This window comes from Gorilla gorilla, chromosome 19 (assembly GCF_029281585.2).
Source record: "Gorilla gorilla gorilla isolate KB3781 chromosome 19, NHGRI_mGorGor1-v2.1_pri, whole genome shotgun sequence".
NCBI lineage: Eukaryota > Metazoa > Chordata > Mammalia > Primates > Hominidae > Gorilla > Gorilla gorilla.
In genome coordinates, this window is record NC_073243.2 from 45,618,741 (window position 1) to 45,645,837 (window position 27,097).

The 27,097-nt window shown below is 39.4% G+C and overlaps 1 protein-coding gene across 3 annotated transcripts in view; it reads right to left on the reverse strand.

Moving 5' to 3' along the window:
- RGS7BP (regulator of G protein signaling 7 binding protein) overlaps nucleotides 1-27,097 on the reverse strand; it is a 109,007-nt gene that overhangs the window by 13,234 nt on the left and 68,676 nt on the right. For 2 of the 3 annotated variants that reach the window (XM_004058795.4, XM_055366867.2), the window contains exons 3-5: nucleotides 25,613-25,743; nucleotides 6,647-6,794; nucleotides 3,067-3,137 (exon numbers count right to left, since the gene is read on the reverse strand). In XM_004058795.4, coding sequence (XP_004058843.1) covers nucleotides 3,067-3,137; nucleotides 6,647-6,794; nucleotides 25,613-25,743 — 350 coding nt within the window. Of the gene's footprint in view, nucleotides 1-9; nucleotides 95-3,066; nucleotides 3,138-6,646; nucleotides 6,795-25,612; nucleotides 25,744-27,097 lie in introns of all 3 variants that reach the window. The other variant, XR_002003409.3, reaches the window with a different exon arrangement.

Consider the following 27,097-nt stretch of genomic DNA (forward strand, 5'->3'; position numbering starts at 1 on the left):
ATCACTAACCATTAAAATTCCTGCCCTTGGCCACCTTCCTTTCTTCTCCACTGAAAGTTGATTTAAAGTAAACCATTGTGGAGCCGAGTTTTGACTGTAGTAGAAAGGGGAGAAGATATGATTAAGTCTTTAAATGCTGAAATAAACATGGAACAGTTTTGGAGTTGAGGGCCGAGTTAGAACCTGGAGAATAGCGGACTCAGTCGGCAGCATTTTCACGTGGTCAGGGGTTGAGATAGGAAAAACGGGGACCAGGAGTGGTATCGTTTCCCTTTTTTTCTGATTTGAGGACCCATGAAATGGAATAAAAAGAGAAAGGAAATAAGAAGGCAGAAAGAAAACAGATGGCTTTCTATAATGGTTTTCATCCCGTTAGAATCATGTTTTGACAATAAGGTCCTACAGAAAAGAACTGGAATACTTTTTTCCACATTTTACCCTGTACCATTTCCTGCACATATTAGACCTGTATAATAAATAAACCACCTGAAAAGAATTCCAGAAAGGAATTGGGGAAGCCTCTATGGTCTATCTCAGTCTATGTAGCAAGAAGAATCTATATGATTTGTTCATTAAAATGGTGCCATATGCATCTGTCAAAATGTTCCCAGGGAGACTCTTCAGGTTCCTTCTGGATCCTCCAGTTCAGACACAGTCCCCTTCCCCACTGGTCAGCTCAGCAGGCTGTGAGGTCATGTTAAACACGTAGAGAACAGAGATGTATTGTCACATGCTGAGGGTTCCCATTTCTCCCCTCAGTGAAGAAACTCAAATTCCTCACAATCCTTTAGATTAGTTATTTTTGATTATTAAAATCCTACTCTACCACTTCCTTCTGAATAAGTCCTTATGTCTCCTTTCTAGCTTTTTCCTTTTTGTTCCCCAGATAGATCCAAGGTTCAAGTCCTGAGTATAATTTATTTTGATGCCTATTCCCTTTTCACTCATGTTTTCACTCACAGTATCAACCTTTGATTATTATTATTACATTTAAAAATGTAATTAAATTCTAATTATTTTTTTCTGTGTATAAAGATGATACAAAGTCACATAAAATATTTATATCATATTCTTTATGATTATAAATGACCAAATAAAACAAAATTTCTGTTTTTCTATTAACACACAGTCAAAAACTGCTGGATGAATGATCACTAAATGGGGAGGGAATGTTTAGGATGATGTGGCTTAAAATATAGGTGACATGGCACCCATGAAATTCAGACTGGGGGACCCTGGGCAGCCATCCTCTAGGAAAGCTGAATGTGAGGGAGGGCGAGAGGCCAGCGTGCTACTGATGAAGGAGGCTTGCCAAACCTATTAAGACACTGAGGCCAGCTTCAAACATGAGCTGTGGATCTAAAGTCCTGGGGCCAATGCTTTGAATTGCAGGCTCAAGACCAGCCTGACATATACACTACATATGATCTGTTGCAGAGTGAGTGGTAGCAGGGATTCCTCTATTTGATGGTGATTTAAGCAAAGCTGGGTTGGCCAACTTGTAAATAATAATAATAACAGTGACAACAATAATAGTAACAGTGTCAAGTGTTTGCTCTCTAAGTTTGGTAGTAGGTGTATGACACATTGCTTCATTTAATCCCCACAACAGACTTCTAAAGTAGGTGATACTATTATCCCCTTTGCAGGGTTGAGGAAATACATTTGCAGAAGTTAAACAACTTGTTCCAGGGTGCAAAGCTTGTAGGTGGCAGAGCCAGCATTTGAACCCAAGGCTATCCTTAATTCAAAGCCCTTGTTCTAAACACTGTGCTTATTTCTGGCAACAATCTTCCATGTGGTGGTCAGAGCAGTCTCTCATCACTACAGCATGTTTTCTACTTTCTTAAAACACTACGCTTGTGGCTCAAGCCAGTTGGCCTTTGTGACCAGGCCCCTTCAGGGGATGTTCTGAGCTATCTGATGTGCTGTGGCCCCTGCTTCTTATTTTCTGACCTCCACCCCTGTGTAGCTCAGGCCACACTACTCCTCAGCCTCTTCATCTGGTGTTCTCACTTCCACCCCTCCACCTTCTGCTGAGCTGCTCCTGGAGCCAAGAGGAGCCTCCAGCTCCACTGCCAAATCCTCCTCCTCCTCCTCCTCCTCACTTCAAGGCAAGTGGCACCCTGTCTTCCCTCCCATCAGGCTTTGCTCACTGAAAACAAGAAGAGTTTCTTTCTTGCCTCCTAGAAGCCTTTCTCCACCTCTATGTACCATCCTCTGAAGTTGGTACTTCACCTGTGGCTGCTCTAACCATGTATACTTAATGTAAGCACTTATTATTGGTCCTTTGTACACATCGTCAGTCTCTGGGGCTGCAAAGGTAGGTGCAGATTTAACAAACATCGATTGTGACAGGTGTTATTCTACTATGTCCCAGGCTCCAGATACTGAGGATACAATAGTTTAAAAGGCATGCAGAGGACTTTCCCTCATTCTAGTGAACATCTCCCTCTCATTTGTGCATTAGGGCCTATACTCCCATAGGATAGACCTGGAGACACACTGCCTGATTTCACATCCCAGTTTTTCTACTTACAGTCTGTGTGACCTTGGCCAATTTAGCTAACCTTTCTGTGCGCCAGTTTCTAGTAAATTGGGAAACACTAATAGCATTTCCCTCAAATTTGTTTAGAATTAAATAAGTTAATACAGTTAATACATGCAAAGTATTTTGAATAGTGGCATGCTGTAAGTTCTCAATATATGTTAATTTTTTGGATTACTTTTTAAAGATAATTACACAAGTGGATGGCAGAGATCTTCCTTTGTAGGTGTTCTTAAGTCTCTTGCTGTGCCTGGCATGGTGCTTTCCACAGTGAGTAATAGGGCCAGTGGAGGAGGAGTTCGTTTTAAGGTCAGAATGTACCTTGGGCCCCCTCAGAGCATTCTGTGTTCACCAGAGAATTTCTAGTCTCATTTTGATATCTTCTTGAGGAAAGACTAATGAATGCTCAATGCCTTCTACTGTTTGTGTGAGACACATGCTTTAATTTCCAAGAAACAATTCCCAAGTTTATCCCATTAAAAACATCCTCTGCCTCAAAGAGAAGTGACAAGACTCACCTTGATTTTTCAATGGTAAAGGCATAGTTTCCCTGAGTTTGCTTAAAAGGTTTTTCATTTCTCTCATGTCTCTGTAAAATCGATAAAAAGACAGAATAATCAGCTGTAAATTTTCAAAATGAAATCTCAAACAATCTGTTATATGAGACAACTGAAGGATGAGAGTCTGTGTCTAATTGCACTAGCTCTAGTTTCCAGTAGGCAAATATTGAATTTATTTTGCTTTTACAAGAAAAAAAATCTGAGATGGGTTGGCTCAGGAAAAAGTGAGAGCTATTCTGCCAAACATTTCTACAGGGCATTCTCCTGCAGCAGCCCTCATCTCTGCCTCTAGTCGAACCTGGCTGAGATCAGAGAAGAGTCATTGGTCACGAGGACAGTGCTTTAGATTTGCAAAGAGAGGCCAAGGAAGTACAACTGGAGCAACAGGGCTACCCAGGGCAAACTTGAGGCTGGGTGATGGTGCTATCAAGGCTTTATGGTCAGAGGACTATAGTGGCTATGTACGTTCACTTGCTGTTATTTGCTCGTTTGTTAAAATTTGTGTAAATTTAAGGAGTACAAGTGTAGTTTTGTTACTTTGACATATTGCATAGTGGTGAAGTCTGTGCTTTTGGGGCATCCATCACCCCAATAATGTATGTTTTACCCACTGAGTATTTTCTCACCCCCCACACCTTCCCACCCTTCTGAGTCTCTGATGTCTATCATTCCACACCCCATGTCCATGTGTACCCACCATTTAGCTCCCACTTACAAGTGAGAACATGCGCTATTTTGTTTTCTGAGTTGTTTCACTGAAGACAATGGCCTCCAATTCCATCTTCTGCTTGGTTTTAATAGTCTCTTGTTACTACGATTGGAATTCAGCATAACTCAGGTATTAAGCATTCACCAGGACCAACACTTATTACATTGACTTGGAATAATGAAAGAGTAACAAATTCTAAAACTTCCAGAGAAGAGCTCCTTACAATGGATGAAACAGAAAGGGGCGCAGTATGAGAACAAGAGGGAAAACAACCCCACCTGGGGACAGCTGGGCCTTCCTTTAGCATGGACCGTCCTCCCACACTTCCTGACTTCAGCACACAGCATGCAATGCCACTGCATACATCCAATATCTTCCCTCATCTCAGAGCATGCATGGTCATAAAACCCCAGAATTGTAAAGCAGGAAGCCATCTCAGGAGGCTTCTAGTCTAAGGTAGGGGAGAACTCATCTTTTGAAACCCTTGGGACAGTTGTCCCTACACACGTCCAGGTGGTTGTGCATTGGAGAAGTGCTCTTGAAACCCCAGGACATAGGGGCAGATTTCATTTAAAATAGCCAGGAACATAATTCGGTACAAAAAGCAGATGCATCCTTTAATTAACTGAGGATAGGCAAGCACTGGCAGGCACCATGGGTTTAGGAAAGTTTTGTGGGGAAGATCATCTTAAAGTTGAAGAAATTCTATCCACTTATTTTTCTTCTGTTATTTGAGGAAAGACAGTCACCATTTAATTTTAGGTATGAAACCTCTCAGTCCATTTCACAAAACACCACTGTTCTGTTGAGCACGGTTTGAGGCTCGTTTTCTTAGGGTAATTCTGGAGACCTCATGGGAGCTCCTTTTCAAGTATTGACTGATATGTGAAGAGGAACTCAAGTCTCAGTAATAATTGATTGGAAAAGGAAGGGAAAGCAGCCTTGAGGATCTGCGGAAATATACCTGTAAAAACTTTCCAAATCCACTCCCATGGGTGCGAGGTATGAGGATGTATCTGTGGGCTGCATGCTGATCAAGTGAGAGAGGAGGGCAGGAGAAAGGAAGTGGGGCCCCACCTCCACAAGTGCAAGGCACAGTCTGTTTTCATGTAAGATCTCAAGGACAGATGGAATGGGTGAGAAAGGGCTAGGAATGCAACATGGGGAATTGAGGCAAGGTCTCCTCTAATAAAGCACCAATTCTCAACCTTGGCTGCTGCACAGGAGAATCACCTTAAGCCCAGGTCTCACCCCAAGAGAACCTGATTCAGTTGGCTTATAGTGGGGCCCAGCCATCAGTATTTTAAAAATTCCCTCCTGATGACTTAACTGTGCAGTCCAGTTTGAGACCCATGATCTCTCAAGGCAGACAGCCAGGGAGAACGGAGTTAGCCACATCCTGGACCAGGTCCACTGTGCCCACCTCCATCTCCTTTGACCAGAATCTGGGCTTTCAGGCTGAACTGAAACATTGCCAACGTTGTGAGCCTTAACTATCCTACTCTTACTGCCATCCCTTCTTATAAGCTTATAAGGCGTGAATATAGCTGCTGTCTAAGGTCTGCAAAGTAAAATGGCTTCACTGATGTTTATGCCCTGATATAGCATTTCAGCAGATATTTTTTTCCCTGGGAACAGAGCTAAGAATTTTCTACTTTATAAATTAAGATAAATCACTCCCTCATCATTTGTCTATAGTGCCATCAAACGGTGCCAAACAGCTTTATTGTTTGAATTGTTGCATTTCCAAGCTTATACAAAATCCAAGTTTTATTAATAGCACATAATTACCACATGCTCCAATTTTCTATAAACACAGAAATTCGGTAATTAGCTTTAGAATTATGTCACAATCTGAAAGTAGAACCACAATGGCTATAAATGCCATTGTGTGTTACATTTCTAAAAATAAAAAAAAAAAATAAAATGTTCATTATGTTGTCAGTGACTCAACCTCATACACACAGAACACTCAGTGGAATTGCCCAGTATTCATTCAGCTGCTTGGTGCCAGCTCTGGGGACATTAGTAGCAAAGGGCACAGATATCAGTGTAAAGGCAAATAAACAAGCGGCTTATCTTTCTGCCTCACAGAATGTCATTTTCAACATCTAGATGGGACATGGTATTTATTATAATATTATTATTATTACTCCCTTTTCCTAAATAAAATAAAATCACTGTAGAGTCTCTTCTTTTCAAGAAAGAAACTGCCTCTCTAGAAGTGAGCTACTGAAGTTAAGAAAATGCATTAACTTGCTTTGACCACTGAGGGGCCATCAGCCACCTTATGGAGAGTAAGAGAAGGGGGCCCTGGGAGAAGCCCTTTGTGAACTGGACAGAATGCTCAGCCCCTAAATGGCAGCTAAGCAGGCTGTTCCATATACCTGAAACCCGAGACTTTACTGGAGGCATCTTTGTGTAATTTTGGATTTTCTCCCTTAAACAAATGGGAATTTTGGGTACCAGCCCAGTAGGTGAACTGTGACAGCATGTAGACTTTCTCCCCTCCAAGGCAGCACACTGTTCTCATTTTCCATGGAGATGCAATGTGTTGGAGTGGGAGAAGCAGAGGCCTGGGAGCCTGTGCCTACTGTGGGTGTTGCTAGTGTTCCTCTGCAGGATTTGGACTGCTTACCCTCTCTTGTCTCAGTTTTCTTGTCTGCAGATTAGGCAGTCTCCAGGGTCCCTGACAGCACTATGCTCCTCTGGCATACCAAAGAAAGCTCTGTTTCTGAATCTGAACTAGAAAACCTTGTCTCTCTGTGGCCCCTAAGAACATTAACGGGAGGAGGACTGGCAGTCTATTCAGGGTAACTTCCCACTTACCTTTCAGTGTTCTCAATGTCTGTGGAAACCTGCCAGGAATGTTGCTGACTATCTACGGGGGATGATGAGGAGTCTTCTAGGGCAGGTGTTTCAGCACTCTCCTCAATTTTGCAATCCAAACTCTTGGTTCCCCCGCCAGTTTCCTTTCCTAAGGGAGGGAGGGTGTTGGTAAAGAGAAGAGGAAAAAGAAATCATAAAGGCAGGTTCTATATGCAGGATGTCAGTGCTAAGGTTGGCTATGCTTTGAGTCAAATGTTCCATTAACCCTAATAGCTTTCTGAGTAATAAAATAATTAGATATATACATGTATGAGTGTGTGTGTTTGTGTGTATAGCACGTTTTCACAACATTCCGGGAAAGACAGTTTGAGGTCAATGCAACCTAAAGATCAAGATAATATTAAAGCCCCTGTCTTTGATAGAGTATTGGTTTTTTATAACCCATTCTTAGTTAATTAGATTAAGTTAGCTCAGGAGGGGGAATATAGCTTGTGAAACCTACTGGCTTTTGGTGCTTAGATGCAGGAGCAGGTAAAAGGGCCGGGAGCAGGTGACACCCAGCAGAAAGAATGAGAGCTCCTGCTGTTTTCTCTGATTCTAGACACTAGCCCTCTCAGCATGCAGCAGGGATCATGCAGCTGTCTTCAAATTCCTTGGCTCTCCAACCTCCTTCAACACATCCTTCTATGAGGAGAAAGCCTGACCTTGATCCAGCCTTACACCGCTGAGACCATAAAACACCATCAACTCAAATGTGAATGCCATGTAGTAGGTAGCCGTCCACAGCAATGCACTACCTACCCACTAAGACTTGTATTTACCATGATTGATCTCAAGTGAATAAATCAGTACTTTCTGGAAACAAATCTCCAAACTGGTTCAGCCATAAATTTATATGAAATTAAGTGGGAGGTTATGGCGTGTGGCCTAGGCATAATCTCTTAATGTCTTTTATTCTCTCTTGAAAATCTGTGCATCCATAGGGGGGTATCCTAGTACCATGGAAATGGTCAATGAGGCCCGAGAACTGGGTTTTAAACCTGGCTTAGTCATTTGTTCATTCATTCACTCACTCATTCATTCACTCATTTGCAAATATATCTTGAGTGTCAGCTACCAGCACTGGGATTGATGCTAGAGATATGGAGGTGAAAGAAAGTCTCTGTCTCATGGAGCTTACAGTGCTGGAGTTAAACAATAAAAACATTATACAAATAATTACAAAGCTGTTGTATAACATTATGTAGTCTGGAAAAAAGGGTAGCTATTATATATAGTGTTTTTGCCTCCTTTATCCAGTTTTATTTTTGTCATGCAGATATAACTCCAGACTAGTTGTTAAGTAATTGTTACAGCCCATATCACTGAATATTCATGAGGTAGTGGCTATATCACCTAACCTTTTAGCTCAGTTTCCCTAATCCTGCTGTGATTGTTTTGCATTAACCAGAAAACTAATAAAAAATAAAACCTACAAACTTGTGAAGAGGATGGCTGCTCATGGTAAAATCTAACAGGAAGTTTTTTCCTTGGATTCCTGCTGGAGGGAAGTAGCAAAAATCTCATCCCTGAAGTTTCTAACCCATGTGGTAACAACACAAGGAGAAAGAGCAAAGCAATTTAATTGGTTGTATGCCTTTCACCAACCTACAGTGGAACTCGACCTCAGAATATTCAGCCAGAGCATATGCACACATTGACTGATGAGAAACTTTGATCCTTTCCTGTGTACTTTATGTGCATTGATCCTGGGTGATGGGACTTGCCTGAGGAATTGTTTTTCCAATTTTATGGTATGCTCTTGGGGGGAAATTAATTAAGCACATAATTTAGCACATTACCATTTCCCAGTTGGAGGGCATTGACCTCTTAAAAGCATTTGCATTTTGCCTCTTGGCAGAGTGTGGCAAGTGCAGTCAGTCTACCAGCCATGTATCTCTAGGCAGGGTCAGCCTTAGGATGTGAGTCTGAGGAGGGGTAGCTGAGATGAGGGGAAGCAGCACAATGAGGACTCTCCCAAAACAGTCCTCTGCTTTTCAAAACCTGAAGGCTTCTGTTACACTCCTGTGGGTTGGAAATGCCTTGGTGAATGGAGTATGGTTTGGGCATCACAGAGGAGGAGGGGAAGAAGATTCACCAGAATTCTCTGGTTTATGGGCTTTGTCTAGCTTTGGGGCCATATTATTCCTTGTCCTGAGGTCCAGACTTATAGAGCCTGAAGCTTTTATTCCAATGGGGACAAGGGAGGACACCAGGAAATGTGATGTTCCTTGTTGGAGTCCTCTCTCCACCTCCTCCATATCACACCTTTTACATGCAAAGCCATAAATGGGATCTAGTTGACAACACCTTTGATTATACTTAATACCTGTGATTATTCTGCTACTTACAAGACAAATGCCCTTCCATAACTTTTTCAAAGTAAAACATCATTTTAAAGATTTCAAAGATCCTGAAACAGCCCTATGGGCTTGTAAAGGCAGGTAATAACCTACTTTTCCTATCTTTGGTGACTTTTAGAGCTAACTCTGCTAATGTAGCTGAACCAGAATGGAAACCGTGAATGTTGACCCTCAGTTTAGGGCTTTCTGTCAGCTCACAAAATCCCTGCAGAAGTTTGATATGGTATCTTCCTTAGCTAACATGTCTTAAAAGACAGAAAAGATCAATATGAATTTAAGGGGTTTTCAATTCCAGAATGTATGTGGTGTCAAGTTTACTCTGCAAGTGGATTATAATTGCTCTCATTTACCGATAGTACCGACTTTATGTTAGGATTCTTCTCCACCACATTACATGTTTATGGCCTTCATAGAAAGGTCCACTATCAGAAATGATCTTGCTTATGTATTTGCTTACTAGTTTGTTGTTTGCTGTTCCCAGCCCCACACTCATCTCTCATCTCCAAACTTCATAGGTAAACTTTGTAAGGCCAATAATTTTATCTGTTTTCTTCAATTCTGTAAGTCTGCTACCAAAGACCAAGGCTTACACATAGTAGTATCTCAATAGATATACAGCATTAAAAAATGTAATTATACTATATATGTTGTTATACAACTTACTTTGCTACTGTAGTCCAGCTTAGAGATATTTTCCTGTTAGTGCATTTTAATTGATGGAATGCTTTCTAATGGATGGGCAGTATTCCATAATAAAGAATTTAGGTTTTAATTATTCTCTTTTTCCACAATATGCCAATATTTATGTAAAACAGATCCTTTGAGGCAGAATACTGAGATAAAGTATATGTATGCACATTTTAAATTTTAATATATATTGCCAAATTGGCCTCTGAAAAGGCTATGCTAATTTACACTTTACGTCCACCAGTGGTAAACCAGAGGGCCCATTTCCCCACCCCTTTCCCAGCACTTCATATTATCAACATTAATTTTTGCTAATCTGATCGGGAGAAATAGAATCTCATTGCACTTTTATTTTTATTTTTCACTTCCTTTATTACTACCGAGGTTAAACTTCTTTTCTTTTTTTGTTTTTTACTTTCTTTTTAAAAAAACTTTTGAGTTCAGGGTTATAGGTGCAGGTTTGTTACATAGGTAAACATTTATTTTCCTATGTTTAATTGACCGCTTGTGTTTCTTCTTTACATTTTCTATTTGTATAATTTGCCCATTTAAACAATGGGTTGGGTTTCTTATTGATTTGTAGGGGTTCTCTCCATATAATGGATACTGATCATTTGCTATATATACTGCTTATATCTCTTACTCTATTATGTCTTTTAATTTTGTTTGTAATGTATTTTGTCAAAAGTTAAATTTGTATAGTCAAAGCTGTTCATCTTTTATGTCTTTTGGTACTGTGCCTTGCCTGTATTTTCTTCTAATACTTGCACAGTTTTGAAATGTTCAGTTCTATAATTCACCTGTAATTTACTTTTGTATATGGTATGGTATAATAATCTAAATTTTTAGCTCAAATGAAGAGCCAATTGCCCCAACAGCATTTAATGACTTTTCTGTTGACTTTGCTCTTTCTAATATATTAAGTTCCTACATAAATGTGGGTTTATTTCTGGATATACTGTTTTATTTTATATTTATTTGTTTATCCTTGTGGCAATTCCATGATATTTTAATTATTATGTTTTTAGTATTCAGTACAGAAAGTTCTCCTTCACTGTACTTTTTCCACTGACATTTTTGAATTTTGAAATTTTGAATCCACTGCAAATGAAACTATAAATTACTATCATGTAAGACTTTGACTTTTATTAAAGCATGAATCATTGATTATTTTTTAAGTATTGTCTAGGCTTAATGGTTTATTTAAAATGTTTTCTCTTCTTACATTAATTTTGATAATTCATTCGTCCTAGAAAACAATCCACTGAATACATTTTTAATAGCATAAAGTTGAATGCGGTTTTCTCTTGGAACTGTTTCATACCCTAATGCTGTTTATTTATGGCTCCTGATTTCTTTGTATACCACTTTTTCTTGGATTTCAAACATATCTTCTTCTTTTTTGAATTCAGTTTTCATTTTTGGGAGCATATCCTTGACTAATATTTCAGAGGAGATCTGTGGAATGCAAAATTCGTTAGTTTTTTATATGACCGAAAATAGATTTTCTTCTCTCTCTCTCTCTCCCTCTTGGTGCTCACACTTAGATTCTAACTGGCTGGATATATAAATTCATGTTCAAACTAAGTTTTTCTAATAACTGGTATGACACTGTTCTCTTCTCTTTTATCTGTACCTAGGGATGCACCAATTTTTTTTAACTTTGATTAAATATGATTCAATACAATTTGATTCTATACTATTATTTAATATATAGTCTATATTTAAATTTCCCCAATGGTTTCAATAAAATACTTTATCATTTCTTTTTAAATTGAGGGATCCATTTAAGGACTATGCACTGCATTTACTTGTTGTGTCTTTTTTTTTTTTTTTTTTTGAGTCAGGGTCTCGCTCTGTTGCCCAGGCTAGAGTGCAGTGATGATAATAGCTCACTGCAGCCTTGAACTCCTGGGCTTATGTGATCCTCTCTCCTTAGCCTCCCAATAGCTGGGACTATAGGAATACAAGACCATGCCTGGCTAATTTGTTTTTATTTTTTGTAGAAATGGGGTCTTACTGTGTTGCCCAAACTGATCCTGGCCTCAGGCAGTTCTCCCACCTCAGCCTCCCAAAGTGCTGGAATGACAGGCATGAGCCACTGTGCATGGCCTGTCATGTTTCTTTATATTCTTTTAATCTAGAATAGCATCCTTGCCTTTTTCATTTTTAATGTCATGAATATTTTTGAATGAAGAGTTCAGGTCAGTTGTTTTATATAATGTCCTTCCATTTGGATTTGTCTGATGGGTCCCACATGCCTAGATTCAGAATAAACATTTTTTTGGCAAGAATATTATAGGAGTGATACTGTGTCCTTAGTGCATCACACCAGAAAGAATGTGAGTCAGTTTGTCTTATTCATGATGCTAAGTATTATCAATCATTTGTTTAATGTGGTTTCTGCCAGCTTGTACCATTGTAGACGCATCCTTTTCCCCTCTGTAACTTTTTTTTTTTTTTTGAGACAGAGTCTGTCTCTGTTGCCCAGTCTGGAGTGCAATGTTGTGATCTCAGCTCACTGCAACCTCTGCGTCCCAGGTTCAAGCAATTCTTGTGTCTCACCTACCCGAGTAGCTGGGATTACAGGTGTGTACCACCATGCCCGGATTTTTTTTTTGTATTTTTAGTAGAAACATGATTTGGCCAGGTTGGCCATGCTGGTCTGAACTCCTGGCCCTAAGTGATCCACCCACCTTGGCCTCCCAAAATGCTGGGATTACAGGCATGAGCCACCGTACCTACCCATCCCTCAGTAACTATTAAGTAATCTACAAAGTGATTCATTGAGATAGTCTAATATTTTAACTTTAGATATTTATTTGTTTTTTTAGGGTTGGGGAATTGTTTTCTATTTTTCTTGATTATCGATTTCTCTCAATTCTCTCTATTCTTTCCAAATTGCTATTTTATATTGGAGTCTCTGGCTCAATCTTTCACATTTTTTAAGTATTCTCCATACTCAAATGATTTTTTGGGCTGAATTCTGGGAGAATACCTTGACTTCATCTTTCAGTCCACCATTTTGGGCTCTCAGTATTTCCATTATGATAATGTTAAGAACTGTGAAAAGTTTGAGATTTTACCTTACTTGCAAATTAGCCTATTGTAGTTTCATGGATACTGGAAGAAGACATGAGATTTCTCGGTCAGATACAAAGGTAGTTTATTACTGACAGAATAGGAGTAGCAAGAGGATTAGCATTTGTGCTGGTTTTTTTGAGTCCTAATTTCCACAGTGAGGAGCAAAAGGGCCAAACACTACCTGTACACACAGTGGGCTGCGTGACAGGAGGGGAGAACCCTGAGCTTAGGGATTCTGTGTCTTTTATAAGCATGTCTGCCCTTTGCTGAAGAGGGAAACATTTTCATTATACTGAATAGGAAGTATGCCTTGCTCTGGAAGAAACACTGGCTCTGTTTTCCAAGGCATTTCCTAAATAAACATCCTTGAGAAGATAGGGTAAAACAAAGGGCAGTCGGTGCCCCATTTTGCAAGATGTGCCGAATGCGAGAGACCAATGGAGAATTGTCTCCCAACACTAATTAACCCATCTATTTTTATTTGATTGATTACATTTTTACTTCCAACAAATCTGGCTGCTTCCTTTATGTTGCAGACAAAAATTGTTTTATGAATATGCAGACTCATAAATCTCTTTGCATATATTGATCACATATATTTTAAATTTTTTATCACTTTTAACATTTGTTCTTCAAGTATTAGTCATTTGTTATATTTGGTATCTCCTTTTTATAGTGTTTGTTTTCCTTAAAAATCTTGTCATTCCTGGATGTCTATTCAAATTTTTTTTTCAGGACCTCTGTCTGTCTATTAATAACAGTGTCCTCCTGATGATGATGGAGAAGGGGGTGTGTCAAAAAGGGCTGGACAACATGTGTCAAAAGCATTTCTTCTAGGTGTGAGAGTTTGCCATCTCCAATGGGTACCTGGGTACCCTGCCTGTTTTTGGCCCTGTGCCTGCTCTAAGTTTCCTGTTTACAACCCCTATTCCAGAGAGATATACTGAGCAATTTAGTCTGGAAAAAGCACTGTAGTCATGTGCTCACTTTCTTTTTCTTCTGCAGCTGTCCTTGTGGAGGCTCAGATTTATTTTATACTCTTTCCTGCTTTGCTGCTCAGTCCTGACACTTAGCACAAGGTGTCCTCCTGGGGCAAGCACTGATAGTCTCTGCTGCTCAGTGTGGGGTAGCCCAGCTTTTCCTTAATGCAATTTTGAGCATTAATTTTCCTGACAGCAGTTCCAGCAATCTTTCCCATGATTTATATTTGTGGACTCTGAGTTTGAAGAATCTCTGGAATTGACCTCATTTTCACAGAAAATTTCTCCTGCTTGAATTTCTTCTTGAGTTTCTTATCTGCTAGGGTTTCCTCTGTTTTATTTTCACCAGTCTAATCCCAATTGCTTTTTAGCTTTGACAGATTTCTCAAAATTTCTAGTTTGTTGAAGTCATCCTTCCTTGTTTTTCAAGGTTGTGGGAGACTGTTTTGTGTTTGTCATCCTCTATTTTCTTTTCCTCTTACTATTAGAAGTGGCTGTGTGACAGAGCTATGGCCAATGGACTCTGATCAGGAGTGATGTACACCTCTTCCAGACTGGCCCCTAAAAGTCCTCCTATACGATCGCTCAGGTTTTCCTTGTTTTCCCCCTGACCATTTGATGAATGCAGAGAATGGAAAGAGCAACACTGCCCACTCTACCCAGCTCTGGCATTGGACTATGCCATCGGTGAATAATGAACTTTCATTGTTCTAATCCACTGAGATTTGGTATTGTCTCATACAGTAGTTATCCTACCCTGACAAATACATGAACTAGTATGGATTTATTCCTTTCATTACATGTTTTTCCATTATTTCAGTGGATTTTCACCAGGAAGGAAAATATATGCGTAAGTTCAGTCCAACATCTCTGGATAAACTTTTCCTCTAATTATACTCTCTTTCTTTTGACAATAGATACAGAACTAAAGCAATTTATTCACTTATTCAATAACCATTAATTGAAACTTTACTCTGCCTGAGGCACTCTGCTAGGTGCTAGGAATACAACGGTGAACATACTCATGGTGATCAAAGTCTAGAGAGGACAATAGGTAAGAAACCAGGCAACCACCTCTCAATGTAACCTATGCCATTATTAGTGTCATGGAAATGCTTGAGGGACACATTGAGTGGGCATTGGCCCAGGCTTGGAGGGTCAGGAAAATCTGAAGAAAGTTATGACCTTCATAAGTTATCTAAGTTATGACCCAAAGAAAGTATAGGGATGGGCCAAGTGAAAGGGACAGGGGTAGGGTGAGGTAGGATGGGTCATATGTCCAAGGCAGAGGAAAAAACTGGAAGGAACTTGCAAGTTGATGTTGCTCAAAGTAGTTCAAGATGATTCAAGTGGGGTAGGGCAGGGTATAAGGGCAGGTGAGGTGGGGATTACTGGTGAGATATGAGACTGGGGAGGTTTTCAGGGTCAGTTCATAGATATTCTTCTGAGCCACATTAAGGAGTTGGGAGAGCCATCCAAACCTGGAAAGTGGCCAATTTGAGTTCTTCATCCCCAGCATCACACCCTTTGGCAGGTTATCCTCAGAATTCAGTACTTGTTTTCACATATCAGGTGGGCTCCTTGCCTTCTTCTTGGAAAAGAGGCCAGCATGTGCTTCCAAATGGTGACTTTATGTCAATGTTTTGCTTTGCCCAAGGGAATTGTTGTACATTTAAAATCATTTCTTATTATGAAATGAAAAACTCTGTCCCCTGAAAAATCCATTTCAGGCCTCAGTGAACAAATATTTGCTCAGGAGGGGATGGGGTAGGGGAGGAAGAGAACCCTTAGAGCACCTTAAAATCATACCATGCTGGTTGCATCACTGTTTAGAACTAGGACATCAAAAACTTGGCCACTTTCCTTAAAGTCTTGCAAAGCTTTTAGCCTTCAGCTCCTTGGGGATTTCTATGTATTTTTAGCTTGTTTATGGATAATGTAATAGGCATGTTTGAGGAAAATTTAAGGGAAACCACCCATGAAGCACATAACAAATTGAAAGGCTGGTTATTCTTATATTCGTGAGAAATTGCCGGTCATTCACGAGAAACAAAAACACATCTGATTGTGGGGCAGTCTCAGGGGTGCAATAGAGCACTCTCAGCTTTAGGAGTCCTTGGCACAGGCACCAGAGGAGTGGGCTGGGAGTCCTTTATCACACCCACTCTAGAGACCTCTTTCCTTCTCATCTCTTATTTCTCCCATCCTTTCTCCTCCACTCGTGTTTTCCCCACTCCTCTTTTCTTTGCCCCTTCCATTCCTTCTTGCTTTCCTGCCTGTCTTCAGCTTGCCAGTGACAATGGGAGGCACTGCCATAGATAATATCTCTTTGGATGTCCTTAGTTTGGTCTCTGTTGTCCAGTAAAGTCAATTTATCCATTTGAGTAAATTTCTCCAGGAATCAAAACAGAATAAACCAATCTTCTCTGGGATAATACTGTATCAGTGCCCTATCACTTCCTTGGTGGCAGGAGTAAATTTCCTACATCCTTTGTGCTCCTGACACATTACCTGCTATGACACTATGCACTGAACAGGCTTGCAGGGCAGTTTTCATACTGACTGAATGCGAACAACAAAATGAACATGGCTTACATTAGATTCACGGATACTTATGAGTCCAAACAGTTATACTAATTCTCATGCATTTTCGTAACTGCTAGGTGCTTTTTAACTCCATGCACTGTGAAAAGGACTGGGGAAATACAGGCTGTTTTTTAAAGTAATCCACTTTTACTCTCTTGTGTTTCTAAAAAGCATGTAACTTAAATAGAAATAAATTATATTAATTCAGTTAGTCATTTACCCATATTAAAAAGCAGTTTCAAAGGTTTTTCCACACTGTGGTAAGAAGATATTCTTAGGGCCATAAAACACATGGCAAAAAATAATAATTATGCCATACCCGGAGCTCCATTCTTCCCATGTACTAGGAGATAAACATTTTCCAATTCAGAAGAGATACAAAACCATCCCCTTCTTCTACTGCCCTTTGGCCTCTTCTGTGCTCCTTGTGGCACTGCCACAGCCCCCAGAGTAGCAGCCTTCATGGTAGTGCCAAGTAGCTGTGTAAGAAGCACAGAGCCCCCTTGGAACACAGGAGAAGAGCAAACAATAGAAGATACAGTCAAAGGATATCCTTATGGGGCTCTGACTGCTCCCTTTCCAGCCCCTAACATAGAGCAGCACAGTGTCTAAGATGTATTCACTCTACAGTTAATTAATTCAGACTTTTCCATACTGGGTGTCAGGGCTAACTCCTATGCCTTTTGGATCACGTGAATGTTTCATTTTATTTATTTACTTTTACTGTATGTAATAGTTTCTTAGAATTAAACTTTTTCACCCATTTTACATATTTTGTAAATAAGATGATATATGGAGTTAAAATTCTCTCCACCCTTGAAAATACCTCTCCGAACTTAGTGTTATTTTGGTAAGAAACTAAATACACAATGGATTTTAGCTATTAAGCATGGTTTTGAAATATGCTCACTAATCATTAAATAAGATAAAATTCAGCTAACTGTGCTACTATCCTTTATTTCTCCATTTGATATGCCCTCCTGCCCTTCTCCAATGTAGCTTAGTAAGAATGGTCTAGTGCAGTGGAACAACCACAAACTTTGTAGTGAGATAAATGTGCTATGTGACCTTGGGCAACTTACCTCATTGAGCTTTGAGTTCCTCATGTGTAAAATGGGGAAAATATACTTGGGGATAAAATGAGATAATGTGTATAATGCACCTGGCAAGTAGAAGGTACACAGTAAGTGGAAGCTATTGTCATTGCTATTATCCTATTCTTCAGCCAACATCTACATTGACTAAAGGTGACAAATAGTGTCCTACTCACTGGTATATGAAGACATGGAGATAGAGTAGAAGAAGGCTTTAGATTATCCTTGGATTTCAGAAGTTAGTTTTGTTTATATTCTTCAAACACTACATGCCTATTCTGGTCATTGGTAATACGAATGTTCATGAAATTGTTTCCTTCTTGTCGTTCAAGTCTCAGGTTAAATTTTATCTCCTTAGAGAACTTTGACCACCCCTTCCAAAATAGCCACCCAGTCACTTTCTATTACATCATCATCCATTCTATTTCAATTATTTTCATTGCACTTATTAGTATTTGGAACTTTTAGAAAAGTTGTTTATTTCTGTTCTTTCTTTTCCCCTCCTCTCTTTCTTCTCCCTCCCCCTACCTCTGCTCTGTCTGTCTCTCTTTCTCCTCTCTCCCTTGGCCTTAGAATATATATTTCACAAGAAACAGAAACCTCTTCAGTCTTTTTCATTTCTGGGGAGATGGAGTCTTGCTCTGTGGCCCAGGCTGGAGTGCAGTGGTGTCATCTCGGCTCACTGCAACCTCTGCCTCCTGGGCTCAAGCAATTCTCCTGCGTCAGTATCCTGAGTAGCTGGGATTACAGGCACCCACCACCACACCTGGCTAATTTTTGTATTTTTACTAGAGATAGGGGTTTCACCACGTCGGCCGGGCTGGTCTGGAACTCCTGACCTCAAGCGATCTGCCTGCCTCGGCCTCCCAAAGTACTGGGATTACAGGAGTGAGCCACTGCGCCTGGCCTACCTCTTCAGTCTTAATCATTGCAGTCTCTCACCACCCAGAACAGTGCCTTACATATGATAGATAACAAATATTTCTTCAAAGAATGAATGCATGTTTCCACTTAGGATTTGAATCATGTCTAAGATTTATTCTGCTTTATTTCTTCTAATCCATTGTTCTATTTTAGTATCAATTGCCTCATTCCATTAGGAAATAAGGCAGCTATATTCTATTTCTGTCTTTATTTTGCTGGCTTCTTTTATTGATGTGGATCACCTCCTTTACATTTCTTAATATGATGCTGAATACACTGGAGTTTTTACTGCTCATATTTTATTCTTTGTCTTGAGTTCACCCTGTATTTTGCTGGAAGATGGTTCATTAATTTCTCATTAGTGCATCTTGAGCTCTTAGCTCCTAGCAGATTCTGAATTAATATTTTTCAACTTTTAACATTTCTCTATTCTTTCCCTTTTGTGATTACATCTCCTCTGCATATTTTATCTCTGTATTTACCATGGTAGCACATTTTAGGGGAAAGAACCCATCTTATCTTTGGGAGAGGAAGGGAGGATGGTGTACCTTCAAAGGACCTGGGAACAATTTTGCTGTAAGCTATGGCAGAGAGGACGAGCAGAGTCAGAGGGGACCACTGACAGAGCAAGGTAAAATGAGAACAAAAATAGAAAGGGCAGGTTCACATGTGAAGGGGAGCTGGACTGGAGTGTTCTCTCATCTCTGCTCTTTTCAGAATGGGGCTGTTGCCACAACTGATTGAATTGGGAAAAGAAAGCAAGAGAGAGGAAAGCCATGGTCAAAATGGCAGGATCATTCAATTCCCTTAGAAACCTGGCTCCACTTTCTGCCAACGAAGTGAGTGAAACCTGCAATCTCTTTTCATCTGGTGGCAGAAAACAGGCATTAATGGTCAATGTGATACATGGACTCAGTAATGGGAAAAGATTTCCTACCTAACTAACTGTGAAGAAGTGAGAACAACTATTTTTCACCATAAACATAGAAATTAGACTTCGTCAAGTAATGCTTCAATCTATAACTTAAAGTGTTAGAATATGAAACTGCAAGATGACTAAAATTATTCCCATCTGTCACCTTCTTAAAACAAACAAAGTTTTTCAGAGCCACTCTCTATCTGATATAACTCAGTAGCCCTTATTATATGTAGATTTTACCTCACGTTACTGTACTTTACTTTCATTTTGTTGGCCATAAAAAAAGAAAATCACTTTAGTAATGTTTTTCTTCATTTCTTTGGCAATAGGATCATCTTGCAAAGTAAAAAAGATTTCCAAGTAGATTGTACCAATCAGACTTATGAGACAGCAAAAATTCAGAAGCATGGTGCATGAAATAAACATGAAAATCCATTGACGATATTGTTAAGGACTAGAAAGATAGAAGTTGCTTAATTGGGAGAGAAGGAAAATCTTCATTACTAAATTCAAGTTCACTGCAGGAGATTTAAAGTTATTTGTGGCTTGTTTTTCCCAGAAAGAAACTATATTCTTAACCCCTGCAGTGGCCTTGTGTGCCCCTTCTCTCCAAAGAGTAAACTCATGTCCTGACTACTCAATACAAGAGTACAACTAAGTGAGGTACATAATTCTATCTGAACTTCTGGTGGCAGCCAGGGAGGTAGATAGACATAAAAACAAATTAAATGTATAGATAAATGTGAAACGATTTGGTTTCAGTATCTCATCCTAATGAAAAATTGACTAGAGACTCTCATATAGACCAAATTTAGTGACTCAGTTGCAATCCCTTTTATTTTTCCTTGATGGAAAAGCAAAGCTGAAGAAGAGGGGAATGGCAAACTTTTAGCGCTCACACAGAGGGAAAAGAATTTGGCTTGCATAATGGATTAAAATAGCAGTTTTTATTTTATGTATATTTTGAGATGGGGTCTTGCTGTGTCACCCAGGCTGGTGTGCAGTGGTGTGATCTTGGCTTGCTACAGTCTCTGCATCCCACCTCAAGCAATCCTCCCACCTCAGCCTCCCAAGTAGCTGGGACTACAGGTATGCACCACCACACCTGGCTAATTTTTGTATTTTTTGTAGAGACAGGGTCTCACCATGTTGCCCAGGCTGGTCTCAAATTCCTGGGCTCAAGTGATCCTCCTGCCTCAGCCTCTCAAAGTGCTAGGATTGCAGGTATGATCCACCACACCTGGCCTCCAGTTTTTATTATAGCATTAAAAGAAACAAACCAGATAGAGATTCTATGCAGAAAGAGATTTCAAGTGTTAGATTAGAATGTGAGCCAAAATTCCCCTAAAACTCTGGGGACTATTTTATTTCTCAAAGGAAGGCATTTAGTGAGTTCATCCAGACAGGCTCAATACTTAACCTGAGGCCACACCAGTGGTACCACTGTTTGGTTACGAGTACATTATCTTGTAAAAACTAGTCTGGCATCTTAAATCTCAGTAAACAGACTTCTTTCCATTGGGTAAATGGTCGTTTTTGCTAAGATATGACGTATAAAATTAAATAAATATATTTATATTTATATGTTATATACCTATATATTTATATGGATTTATATCAGTTCTGGGGGGAAGGAGACTAATTTCTTGATCCATGCTTTCTCCTGCTACCTCCACCACCTTGCCTGAAATTTGGAATCACCTACATTTCAATTCTTAATCCACTGCTTATTTTGAGTCTATACATACTTTTCCTTAATCATGCATCTTGACTCAGGGCCTTAAGTCATATTAGCATAGCCTTGCTCCCCATTCCTTCCCCATTTCTTATTTTTATGAAGATGAAACATTTGTCTGCCTTTCTCTCCAATGGTAGTAAGTAGTAAGGTTTCTCACTTCTTATAGGTAGTAAGGCTTCCTGACTCCTCTCTGTCTACTTTTATGAGTAGGTGCTCCAAGCTTCAAGGGTTCTAAGACACATGTTATGTCTCTTAATTTGTCTAACTCTTCTGTTATAGTTTAATACTCTTGGGTTGTGGTCTATGGACCTGTCTCTTCCTCAACTCATTTCTGGCTATTCATGGTCACTGGAACCAAGTATTCTTATTCTTTTAACCACAGCCTCCCAAAGAGTCATATACTTGTGTATTAACTAGAGGTTCCTGGGCAGACAGGTTGCTCTACAGTTTCCAATGATATCAAAGAAAGAACAAAACCTAGTGGCACCAGCTGACATTTTCTATGCTATCTTGATGGTGGGAATATGAATTAGCACACAATACAAACAAGCCAGGAGTCCAAAGTATTAATATAGTGTTAATCCCTTAGGTGTAATAAAGAAATTAATGGTGAGAATAAAGAAATAGAAAGGATGTATCATACAAATGTGTAACTAAAAAATTAAAAAATGATTTATTTAATGTAATCACCCCTCCCCAAAAGCTAATATTTTATTTGTCATTCCACAAATTTTCAGGAAATTTGTCTAGTATGTATTTTCATGCATATGTTTGCTAGTGCTTTATTTTCTCTGGTTTAATGATATTTTCTTTCATGCTTACTGCTAGTGGCTTATCTCCACCTTCAATATATTTCTTTTCTTTTCTTTCCTTTTTTTTTTTTTTTTTTTTGAGATGGAGTCTTGCTCTGTTGCCCAGGCTGGAGTGCAGTGGTGTGATCTCGGCTCACTGCAACCTCTGCCTCCTGGGTTCAAGTGATGCTACTGCTTCAGCCTCCTGAGTAGCTGGGATTACAGGCACATGCTGCCACACCCAGCTAATTTTTGTATTTTTAGTAGAGATGGGGTTTCACCATGTTGGTCAGGCTGGTCTTGAAATCCTGACCTTGTGATCTGCCCACCTCAGCCTCCCATAGTGCTGGGATTACATACATGAGCCACCGTGCCCAGCCTTCAATATATTTCTCAAGCCTACATGTTACTATTTTCTTTACTCCTAAATTAATTGAGAATTTCTCACCAATAAAGCAGTCTCCTCCTCCTCATTGCCTTAACTCTACTGGTACCAAGAGAAAAGTAACAGTCTATAGGACAGCTAGTTCTTGGACTTGCATTCTGGAAACACAAGAGACTTGCCAGGAGTGTAGGGTACATGCATACTTCCAAAAAGAGTAAAGAATTATGGTTTGCTGGCTACAGATGGTGATCAGGGGTTATACATATATTCAGTTGAAGAAATATCTCAATGACTTGTTGTTTTATTTTTTTCCAGCAGTAAAAAAAGTGACTTTAGAGGCATTTCTGATTTGGTATGTCTGGGGTGAGAACTAAGAATTTGCAATTCTAACAAATGATTTGGACATCAATGCTGTTAGTTCAGGGACTGCACTTTGAGAACCACTGCCTATTTCAGTGGTCCCATCCCCAGTTCATGGAGACAATGCACTGTATGAGCCATCACACAGATCACATTCATCACAGGCACCTACTCCTTTTGTATTTGCTTTTCATCAGCATGGGGGAGAAAGAACGCATAAAGCCACATTGAAAGTGTACACTTAGGGGAGTAGACAGTAGCAAAGCAGAATGGCATGGTAAGGGCTTGGAAGTTTTTCCTTTTATTTATACGGAGGGTGGGGTGTGATTTACATTTTTTTGGTCTCAAAGGGTAGAGGAGCAGTTCTTAATCCTCAATGTGTTTCAGAATCACCTGGAGTGCCCTCAGAGATTTGAATTCAGTAGGTCCTTGGATAGGATCCAGGCATCTGCATGTTTATCCAGCATCCTGGATAATTGTGAAGCAAGTTTTCTAAGGATTACACTTTAACTAATAATGATTTTAGAAGATAGAAATCCAAGTGGACACTTAATCCTACATGGGGGAGAAATCAAAGGTACTATCAGGTATTTTCTTTTTACGAGTTGTACACGGAAGTTTAGGCACTAGAGCAGGGGGCAGCAGTTTTTTTGATTATTTTTTAAAAATAGGCAGAGAAGGAAGCAGAGCAGAAACTGACAGTGAAGACAGGAGGCAGTGAAGACCAAACGAGCTGCTCAGTTAAGAGGTGACTGCATTTCATTTGCGTGAAATGACCAAATGCAACAAGAAAGCAGTCTGGATGGGGAAATGCCCTTTATTTATAAACACAGAGCTAGCAGAGAAGAGTTGTTGTTGCCTTTTCAAAAATCAGTTCTGAAAAGACAAAAAGTAAGAGTGGATGGCAGAAGGAGACCAGGTGGCAAATCGAGGAGCTACAGCAGGACTGGGAGTAGAGATCACCAGGTGTTAAGGACATGCCATCAGCAAGGAACATTCCAGTGGCAACAAGGCATGAAATCCTGAAGGTGCAGCCAATGCAGACCTGGGAATAAAACTACCTATCCCTTGTCTACTCGGTCACTAAAAAGAATGAAAATACTACTCTGTATGCGTGTTTATGTGTGAATGCATGTACATGTTTGTGTGTGTGTATGTGTCAGAGAGAGACAGAGAGAGAAAGACATCAGGCCAATGACATCAGTTTGGATGTCATAAGTATTCAATTTCCTGATCAGGCATTAGGAGTATCAAGGAGCTAATCTCTCTTATATTAATAACAGAAGTAAAGATGGAAACCCTTGCAAAATCAGCCTTCAGAAGGCAAAAGGAGAAAGACATAATATTCACATACTGGGAAAAATGTTCTCCTGTCTCTGGAGCAATGTAGTAGGATCTTGTTTTTAGTTCACCTGTGTGCATATGTATATGTGTACACAAGATTTTTTATTTTTTTTTCGAGATGGAGTCTCACTGTCGCCCAGGCTGGAATGCAGTGGCCGGATCTTGGCTCACTGCAAGCTCCGCCTCCCAGGTTCATGCCATTCTCCTGCCTCAGCCTCCTGAATAGCTGGGATTACAGGCGCCCGCCACCAAGCCCGGCTAATTTTGTTTTTGTATTTTTAGTAGAGACTGGGTTTCACCGTGTTAGCCAGGATGGTCTCAATCTCCTGACCTCGTGATCTGCCCTCCTCGGCCTCCCAAAGTGCTGGGATTACAGGCGTGAGCCACCGCGCCTGGCCAAGATTTGGTTTTTATAAGTACTTCGTCATATCCTTTAGTTTCCTCCAAATTGCAATGCTTATTTGATTTTAAATCTTTCCTTTAATTGCTTCCTCATATGAAATATCTTTCTTTTTCCTTCCGTAACTGAACCCTACCTTCAGAACCCTAAACTTTTCCCTGAGTATTTCTAAGTTCTCTGGCCTTTTCTATCTCTGAATTTAAATCATAGGCAAGGATTACCTTCTATGCACAGCCTATGCTCTACCATTCTTCTGAGCTCAAGCACAAAAACACTGTATTCTAGAAGTTCCCAATAAATTATTGTTCAACGAATTAATGAAGAAAATACAGGTTGAATCTTCTGGTGATGGATACTTTTGGCTTCCTCTGTGGCATCCTTCCCATTCCACCCTCTCCCACCACAGAATATCCACTGGTTGGGTGGGGCTGACTCCACCCCCTAGCTCCAGGAATGGGCCTTGATTGCCCTTAACCAGTCAATGGAATTCCTCCCCGCTATCTACAGTGATTGGTTTAGGCATAAACCTGGTCCAAACAGAATGAAGTTCACAACTTTTTCTCTGTAGCTGGGAGAAGTTCTCTCTCTTAGAGGACAGTGTGGTGTGCAGATGTGATGACTGCAACTGCTGCAGTTTGCTAATGTGAGGGAAGCCAGCTCGAGGGTAAAGCCAACACCCAGAAGGCAGAGCATCATTCAGAATGGGAGCTGGAAGTCTAATGAAATCATGCTGAAGCCATGACTAACCTCTGGAGGGTACCGTCCTTTGAGCCAATTTATTTCCTTTATGGTTTAAGCCAGAGAATGAGGTTATCTATTACTAACCTCCCTGTTTTTATGGAGTTCCCTCTATTTTTAAATCTTTGGGACACTATGTAATTTGTCTTCTTGCAACTTAATTCATTTAGGAAAATAGCACTCTTGGATAGCATTTACTCCCCTAGTAAAATCACTATATACCTTGCTGTTTATGCACTACATACCTTGCTGTTTATGCTGAATCTAACAAAAGTCATATTCACAACAGCTAAAATAATAAATTTGAGAACTGTTGCTGCCCTAATTTCTGTTCAAAACAATCAGTGTTAGTACACACTTAATAGTACTGATATAGACTTCTTATTAATTTATATAGCAAGCATTTCCTGAACATTTAAATTCATTGTAATTGCATATAGATAGGCATATGATATGGTATATACGGACACTTTGCCAAAGATTAGCTTTTGTTCAACATTCCTCAGTGTTTCCGGCAATATTAAATGTAGATACCTTTTCGATGAAACTGAAGAGACCCCAGCAGACATATGGATTTTAGCATCTCTGTGGTATACATTTCTAAGCAGCACTGCAGCTGGATGTAAAGCCGACAGATTTCTGGATGGATCTCACCATCTTCCGGGCTGCAACAGAATGAAAGAGAAAAGCTGTGAACATTCTCAAGATTTCACTCATCAGCCATTTGTCTCAGCTCCGAGAGGGAAAAATGCTCAATAAAGATTCCTTAAAGCCTTGATCCTAAAATATAGGACTTCCTGCTTTCAAACCAATGACCAATGTGACAGTTCTTATGTAAGTCTCTTTCTGACTAACAGTTCTTAATTTTTTTCCCCTTCAGCAGCAGAGTTCTGCCGGGAGCTTAAAATCATAAATGCTTTACATAATTGAAAATATCAGACATCTTCAATTGAGCTGTTGGAACAAATTTCCAAAATATATTTAAACCATAAGAATCTCCTAGCCTGCAAGAAGAGATTAAAAACCCTTGTTTTTAGAGAAACTGACAAGAGCAATTCAATTACCAGTTGTAAGACAGCTCTTTAATATTAGGGCCCTAGTATAATGTGATTAGAGAGCAATTTACAAATTATTTTTATCAAGGTTTTTTGTCTCAGTCTAAAGGTTCTTCCTTTATTGTTTGCTATGGCTAATTTATGAAAGACCAAATGTTTTTAATGAAAAAATTAAAATTTCATGGAAAAAAGTAATAAAATTCTAATAATTATACTTAACAATCTAAAGCTAAATAAACACTGAACTTATGCTCTAAAATTTATTCTAAAGTCCTGTGTATTTCTCTATTAAATATGATAAAACATATATAAATGATAAAACATGGAGCAATCACTTTTGTTTTTGATTAAGGGGAAAAAACTAGTTGATAAAATAATACTTTATTTTATATGCAACTAAAATAGCATCTGTTGAATAAAACAAATCAAATAAAAGGGATAAAATTTAGAGATAGATTAGAAATAAAAGAAAGCCTAAAAGTGAACTCTATCAAATGTCTTAATGAGTTAACTTTACTTCCATTGCTATTAATTTAAAATGCAATGAAATCTGATTTTTAAATATAGCATTTGGATTTGGTTTCTTTGTAATGTGGGTCAGTGGCAATATATCAGGAGGTAATTATCAGATAAAAATAATGGCTTCAAGTTCTGGAATCACAGTAAAGAGAATTTGTGTGTACACAGCACATTACAATGATAATTGCTTTTCATTTTCAATACTTATTTAGTCGATGAGCAAGAGTTGATCTAACCATATGGCTTATATAACACAAGAAAATGCAAAATTCTTAGCCTCAGCATCAGTGATGCCTGCACATGTTCTTAACTGTGTCAGACAGAATAAAGTACCTCAAAAGAGCCTGCACACAAAATTTGGCTCTATCTGAAAATTGAAAGGTGTTATTTTCTCATTTGTGTCTCGTGGGTGCCACCTTAGGCCAACATAGGAAGCAAGTGTATC